General features: G+C 31.5%; 1 protein-coding gene across 1 annotated transcript; it reads left to right on the top strand.

The window, feature by feature from the left end:
• Positions 1-2,859: 2,859 nt before the first annotated feature.
• On the top strand, positions 2,860-7,758 carry LOC126772578 (toll-like receptor 7). The gene is made up of 2 exons (XM_050492980.1): positions 2,860-2,905; positions 4,596-7,758. The coding sequence occupies exons 1-2, from the start codon at positions 2,860-2,862 to the stop codon at positions 7,499-7,501; spliced, it is 2,952 nt and encodes a 983-aa protein (XP_050348937.1). The 3' UTR covers positions 7,502-7,758.
• Positions 7,759-8,759: the final 1,001 nt, after the last annotated feature.

Genomic DNA, 8,759 nt, shown 5'->3' with positions numbered 1-8,759 from the left:
TGAAATAGACTTTTAAAATTAATTTTAATCATAACACTGTACCACCATTGAACAATTATAGTCATAGTCTAATTGACAGAATATTTTCGAATTTAGGATTTATCACAAAACTCGTTAATTGTGCATTTAAATATTCCTTTTTAATCGCATTTATTTTTAGTTTATTCATATTGTTTTTTTTTTTTTTTATATCATGCTTAACAATTTTTCTTAACTAACGAAGATTAAGATCTAACGTGAGTAATATTATAAATAAAATTAATCTGACTTTTATCTTCCAAGTTTATGATGTATCGCCGAGTTCTACGGCTTTTAACTATCACCAATAAATAATTGCTTCCACGAAGATAAGCCTGTTCGAATGTTATTGTGCCGTGCGAATGAAATAAACTTAATATATTCCAACTTGCAATCTGTTCGAATAATCTTAAGGAGCAGGACTTGATATACGGTGGCAAAGCGTAATATCCTTATAGATAACCAATAGCTAGAATTAAAGTGTTGCCTGAGGCGTCAGATTCGCTTACGGAAGATCATTGTACAATTTACAAAGCGTTAAATAAAATGGTGCGTTTAATCGTTTCATTTCATTCTTAATTACTTCCGATATTTTATTAAGCGATCATTTAACTTTGCTAAAACAATACGAGAATTATCAAATACTTTTTGACTTTTTTTCTATATATTATGTCATTAAATCAAATGCGGGTTGGTGTTGTTGCAGTTTTCCTAATTGTTGCCCAGTAGTAAGATGTATAAGAATAGTCGGTACGTACAGGCTAAAACGTATAACGTATAACCATAAACTAAAAACCTTTTAGAAACTATTCATTTGACAAACATATTATTGTGCTAACTTATTTATAAAAAAAAAAAAAACATTCGACAGATACTCAATTCGCAAATATATTTTTTATACCATAAAGGGTTTATGTATGTTAAATTGGCATAATAAGACAGCACTTTAATATTGGCCTCTAAGGCCATATTTATAAATAAAATTGATTAAAAAAAGTATGCTAAAGAATAGTGCTATATATAAATCAATATAGTTTTGTGTATTAAGATAAAAGGAATTGAAGACATTTGAACTATGCTTCGTTTAAGTTACTCTTATGTCTATCGTATCTTAATTACCAATAAAAGGACGTTATATAAGAAAGTACATAAAAATTGTTTCGTTTTAACTCTTAATACAATTTATTGGTAGTAAAAATCCCTACGCAATGATCGTTGATAACAATAGATGTTTCCAAGGCACAGAATAATGTGCATTTTAATTAGAAACGCTTTAAGCTATGCGAAGTCATGTCGTCTTACTTAATGGTCCGGATAAAATCCATTGCTGATGATTATTTATAAGAGAAGTATCATTCTTCTTTTATTAGGAATATTGATGCTTTTATATTATTGTGGTGAAAGATTTAAAATCACAAGTAATGACGGTAGTATAATTCCACTTTACTCTCTGCGAATTTAGTAAGAATATAATAAATATTACAATATAAAAGACGTCAATGATAATAAAAATTGATGCATTAATGCATTCTTTTGTACTTACTTATATTATATAATTACATTAGTTTACGGTAGACTTTGATATTTGAGAGTAAATACCAAGGAATTTATATGTAAGCCAAAATGGCCTAGTGATTGGAACGCGTGAAACTTAATTGATAATTGGGGGTACAAGTCCAGACCACTAAATTTTTATGTGCTTAATTGTGTTTGCAATTTATATCATGCTCTGCGATGAAGGAAAAGATTGCGAGGAAACCTGCACGTGTCGGATGCAAATCTGACAAATGTGTCAACCCGCATTGGAGCAGCCTGATGAAATAAGCTCTTATCCTTCTCCTCAAAACGAGAGAATAGTTATATACATATGCCATGCCTAGCAGTCACAGATTTTTATTTTATACAAATATTTTGAGCAACTAAATTATACAAAACAGAAACGATTCAAAGATCCTTTTTTCGTGATTCCATCCAGCCAATTAACTTTTTGAAGTTAGTAGATAAAGTTATTCTTGCTGCGAAGACGGCTAAAGATAGCCATGTTAGGGAACCATCATCAATACTCGAAGCACGTCCTCCTAACCTTGTCGCAGCCTTCAGATATAGTGAAAAAATACACGAACAACTTTCAGGAAAGTGGGAGAAGTCATTTATCAAGCTAGCTGTAAGAACTCTCGACATCTAAAAGTTTTGATACAAGATGCCGAGCCAAAAGACATTAATATTAAGGATATCACACTACTTGAAGTGTTTTTAGGTTGTCTCCGTGTTTTATCACTTAAGTGGCGAAACTTCTCGTTTAATGTGACAGAGTTTTTGTTATCTTTCAACGCTTACAACGGAATCGTTTTTCAGTCCTTGAACAAGGGGAAATTTTTCCCTTCTTATATTATCACTGTTTTATATATATTATGACATTTCAAAGCATTTTTATAATGTGAAGTGATAGTGATTACAATATAATAAAAAAAATGCAACTAAAAAAAACATGCATTATATTAGATTATAACTATAAGAAAATATGAAAAAAAAATATTATTTTAAATATTATAATTATATTAATTTAATATAATTATGTTAAATTCAAAGTACAATTTCTTACTTACAGTTAAATATTATATAAGCTACCGTTACATATAAAAAATAAACTTTGCTACTTATTTTTGACGTAAATATGATCAGTGAAATGAATACCTTAATTCTTCACGCAGATTTCTAAAACTTAGTCATTATTCTCGATATTTTTTAAAATTGTATAACATACTGGAATTTCAAAACAAGACAGCAGTTCCATTTGAAAATTCTAAGCGCTACTTTACACAAAAATATGTGGAGGGACACATGGCACCAAACAAGTTTTATTGGGTATCCTTACCAAACTATGTGAGTAGGGAATTCAATAAGATACGACAAAAAGAATTAAGGGTGCCCGAAAAAAATACCTGCACTGTTTCCTTGATTGATTGTCACTTTGATGTTCTCTTTTGTTTAGAAGTTGTTTATAAAATTTGCGAAACAACATACTGTAAAATAAAGTAAATATGACAAATCTATAAATATATAAATCTATATATATATATATATATATACATATACTATATATATATATACTTTATATATATTTATAGATTTATCAATATAAAATTATTCGTAGTAATTTCGAATCAAAAATATATCTGATTATTGTTATTTATTCTGTTATTTATTATTTCTGAGTCACGCGCTTCCTTTTTTAAACCGATACGCGGTAGCTCGATTAAGAAAACATTACATAATTGTGCGAGAGCGCTCGGGCGCGCAAGTGGCGCCATGCAACGTGTAACTATGTGGGGACGATATGGTGCGGGGGGGCGTAGAGTCAGAGGGGCGGCGTAAAGCACACCACCACTCTCTCCCGCTACTACTGATGCCGTCATGCCGAATAGCTCGCCAGTCGGACAAAAGCCACGATGAGGAAGGCACGCGCTCGCGTGGCCTCCATTTGTACAGCGTACGAACGTTACAACGTAAACATTGACCAGTGAAGTTAATAAATAATATACCAGTGAATTTGAACGAAATTAAAAACAGTGTGATTAATAAGTGAATGAACAAAAATTTAATTTTGTTTAAATACAAATGTATGTAAAAAATGTTTCAATTGCTGACTTTTTTGTTAGTGACTTTGGGTGTAATTGCCGCGTATGTTCCGAGAGGCTTGGATAATTGTAGAAGAGATTTCAACGGTGATAAAGGAACAACTGTGTGCTATATACGAACACTCGAAAACAATGCATCAAATCTTGTATCAGCACCGTCAGAAAGTACAAAACGTTTGACCGTTGAGTGCAACCAACTACTACTTTTTGAAAGTTATCTTGAAGCAAACTATTTTCAAAGATTTATAACGTTAGAGGAACTGACGCTTGCAAACTGCAAACTTCTTCGGATACCAGGCAACGCTTTTGAAGGATTGCGTGAACTGAAAAAGTTATCGATACGATCTAAGAACTACGATTGGGGCCCGAATAAAAATTTGGAACTTTCACTTGGAACTTTTAACGGTCTACGTGAATTACAGACTCTCGATTTAGGACAAAATAATCTCAAAGTTATCCCATCAGATGTATTTTGTGCATTAGATAATTTACAAATATTAAATGTTACTTATAATAAAATTAAAAATATTGATCGTTTAGGTTTCGGACAAAATTGTGGTTCAGGCCTTAGAAGTTTAGATATTAGTCATAATGAAATTAAATCCTTAAGTGAAGATTCAGAAATTTCGAATCTTCGTCGACTTCAAGAACTTAAATTACAACATAATAATATAAGTGATATATCTAGTGAAATATTTAATGGACTAATATCATTACGCATTTTAAATGTTTCCTATAATATTCTGCAGTTAATACCTGAGGGCACGTTCACCAACACGAAAGAATTACGAGAAATATATCTGAATAATAACCTGCTATTTGAATTAGCCAGAGGCGTTTTTCACCGATTAGAACAGCTGCTTGTATTAGATTTATCGAATAATCAACTCTCAAGCGCTCACATCGATGGCGGAACATTTATTGGTCTTATACGCTTAGTCATTCTGAATTTATCCAATAACGCTTTGACAAGGATAGATGGTAAGACATTTAAAGATTTGTTCTTTCTTCAAATATTAGATTTAAGAAATAACTCGATTGGATATATTGAAGAGAACACATTTCTTCCTTTGTATAATTTGCATACTTTAAATTTAGCCGAAAATCGATTACATACAATTGACGAATACCTTTTTAATGGATTATTTGTTCTTAGTAAATTAAATTTAAATAATAACCTTTTAATAACCATTGATACAAAAGCTTTTAAAAATTGCTCTGATTTGAAAGAATTGGATTTAAGTTCCAATCAATTAATAGACGTTCCTAAGGCTATTTGGGAATTATCGCTATTAAAAACTTTAGATATAGGGGAAAATCAAATATCAGATATAAAAAATGGATCTTTTAAAAATTTAGATCAATTAACAGGCTTGAGACTAATTGATAATCAGATCGGAAACCTTAGTGTAGGTATGTTTTGGGATTTACCGAGTCTTCAAGTATTAAATTTAGCAAAAAATAAAATACAGGCTGTGGAGAGAGAGAGCTTTCAAAGAAATAAGCAATTAGAAGCCATACGATTAGATGGTAATTTTATATCCGATATTAATGGAGTGTTCTCGGCTGTATTGAGCTTACTTTGGCTCAACCTATCAGAAAATCATTTGGTTTGGTTCGACTACGCCTTTATACCGGGTAATTTGAAGTGGTTAGATATTCACGGAAATTTTATTGAGCACTTAGGCAATTACTATAAAATCCAAGACGAAATTCGAATAAAGACATTAGATGTTAGCCATAACCGAATTGTAGAAATATCTCCATTAGCAATTCCAAATAGCGTAGAACTGTTATTCATAAACAATAACCACATTAACAACATTCAAGTAAATACATTTATAGAGAAGCGCAATCTCACCAGAGTTGATATTTACGCAAATGAGATATCTCATTTAGATATCAACAGCCTCCGGTTATCGCCAGTCCCGTCGAATAAGTCGTTGCCAGAGTTCTACATCGGAGGAAATCCGTTTGATTGCGATTGTTCAATGGAGTGGTTGCCTTTAATAAACAATATGACTGCCACGAGACAATATCCCAGAATAATGGATCTTGAAAATGTTTTATGTAAAATGACTCATACTAGAGGTGTTACACATATACCTTTAAGCAACTTAAAATCAACAGATTTCTTGTGCACGTATGAAACCCATTGTTTTACGCTATGCCACTGTTGCGATTATGTCGCATGCGATTGCCAAATGACTTGTCCCAATAACTGTTCTTGTTACCACGATCCGACCTGGCATACAAATGTAGTCGATTGTTCCAGTCAAAGCGCTATTGAAATACCAGAAAAAATTCCAATGGATGCAACTGAGGTTTATTTAGATGGGAATGACTTTAAAGAATTGCAAAATTATGCATTCATAGGCAGAAAAAATATGAGATCGCTTTATGTAAATTCAAGTAAAGTCGAAAACTTACATAACAGAACATTCGCTGGCTTATCTTCACTTGTGTTATTACATCTTGGAAATAATAAGCTTGAACATTTAAATGGATACGAGTTCGAGCATTTGACTCAACTATCTGAACTATATTTACAAGATAATTTCATTAGTCATATTGTTAATACGACTTTTTCACATTTAGTCGCTTTGAAAACTTTAAGATTAGATGGAAACAGATTAGTTGAATTCTCTATTTGGAGCTTAACATTAAATAAAAAATTAAATAGTCTTTCAATTGGTAATAATATGTGGTCATGCAAATGTAGATATTTGCAGAGATTTACAGCGTATATATCAGAAAATGTTGTTAAAATCGCTGATATTGCAGATGTATGGTGCGCAAATATAGGTAGCCCTTCATCACAAAGAAAAGAATTAAACCTTAACGGCACAATATGCAGTGACTATTATGCAAGTGAATCTGGGATTGATAATATGATAATGTCTAACTACTTACCTATGATGGTCACTTCATTTACGGGATTTTTGTTAATATTACTTTCTACACTTATTGTTTTCTTATTTAGAGACACTATACGAATATGGCTCTATACTAGTTGTGGCATTCGATTTTTTCCATTTACTGGAGGCTATGATGAAACAGACAAATTATACGATGCGTACATATGCTACAGCCCTAAGGATGATGATTTTGTTATACAAACTCTCGCTGCTGAATTGGAAAATGGAAATCCTTCATATCATCTATGCCTGCATTATCGAGATATACCACAACACGGTGTAGCTTATATGCAGTATACTTTACCGCTCCCAGAAGCAGCAGAAGCGTCAAAGCGCATACTTATTGTTTTGACGAGAAACTTCTTAGAGACCGAATGGTCTCGCTATGAATTTAGACAAGCACTACATGATATACTTAAAACTAGAATTTATACTTTAGTTCTCATTGAAGAGAGTTCCGTCTTAAGCGAAGCAGAATGTGACCCTGACTTAAGGCCATATTTAAAAACGGGCTTAAGAATCAAGTGGGGTCAGAATAAATTTTGGGAGAAATTACGTTATGCAATGCCTGACCGGCAATATAAATCAAAATCGTCTAGCTTTAGAAATAACATCAACTCATATACAATGAGAAGTGGTGTGCAAAACGGTACAATGAGATCGTTTTCTTTTACTGATAAAATGAGAGGGTCTGGCGATATCGTGAATGCTACTCCTGAATGTATAGAAGGTCGTCCTCAACATCCACAGCCTTTGTATGGGTCAGATGGTAGACCGCCATCAGATCATATTTATTCATCCATCGACTCAGATTACTCATCATTAGAGTTAGGTGGGAGTAATCCTAATCGAAGGCGAGAGTTTAGGCACTGGCCGCCTCCTCCTATAATTGATACACAGCATTCGGGTCAAGCTTACCTTGTCTAGTCTACGCTTCTTAATGTTAATATTGAAATCATATAAACGAAGCTTCTTGTGTAAATTGTTATAATTGCATCGCGCTTTACCAAATAATTAAGATTTTAATCTATTTTTGTAATTCCTAGCCATTAAAGTGGACGTTGATTTCGTAAAGTTGGTGTAAATAAATTCTATAAGACTGCTGTAGAATATGTGAATTATGTAAATAATATGTAAATAGATGTCCATATTAAGTCACAGTATACCTATTTATATACTTTAATAAAGCCATTGTGATAATTTTTGCATAAAATTTATTTTTTCTTTTCTCCCTTACCAATCCTTTTAAACAAAATATGGTATATTGTTCTAATAAATATTTTTAAATTTTATCAATTCATACAATGTCTTTGACCTATTTTTATGGATTTCAACAAATAATATTTCAGTTTTCAATACACGAAATAAAACGTTTTGTATAAGCTGTTAGCGTATGATTTTTAAATAAATATAAATATTGTCTCTTTTGTTGTTTATTTATAAGCGCAATATTTATTTGGAATTTTCACTACAAAAGGACTGTATTTCGCTCAAACCTTAGTAATAAAAAGAACCCTAGCGATGTTATAATAAAAGGTAATTATAATATACCTGATACAGTCGACATTAAATAAAATAATACTTCAAAAAAAATATATCTAGATTTGACAAAGGACGCTCGGAGACGTGACTTGAATACTTCGGGTCATCTAAAACAGTTCATATCATAATCACAAGGTGAGGCCGCTCGCTGAATTTTAAAATAATACTTTTATCACTTTACAAAATTACCATATCACCTTTATGTAATATAGATAACATTTTTTCTTTTAATATATAACAAGTTCTAATGGAGAGCTAATGGAGTTAAGGAAATATGTTTCTGCTAATCACTGATTTACTCATAGTAAAAACATCTTTACAAATATTATAAATACGAAAGTGTGTTTGTTTGTTTGCTTTTCCGTCTTAACCACTTAACCGATCATTATAAAATTTTAACAAACAATTATATTTTAACAACCTAACAAGCGACAAACACGGTGGAAGCCACAGGCGGAGACTAAATAAAATTATAATGGTATTGATTTATAAAAAATTTGAATAATACGGGTTTTATTAATAATATACGATATTAAACATTTATTAGATTATTATCTGACTTATCATTTTACATAAAGTCTAATTATCTTCATGTAATCAATTTCAATTTCGAAATATTAACCAATAAAATCAAATTGAAGTC

The sequence above is a fragment of the Nymphalis io genome, chromosome 12, assembly GCF_905147045.1.
Source record: "Nymphalis io chromosome 12, ilAglIoxx1.1, whole genome shotgun sequence".
NCBI classification, from domain to species: domain Eukaryota; kingdom Metazoa; phylum Arthropoda; class Insecta; order Lepidoptera; family Nymphalidae; genus Nymphalis; species Nymphalis io.
The sequence above is the reverse complement of the archived record's forward strand: the minus strand, read 5'-3'. Positions and strand labels throughout refer to the sequence as shown.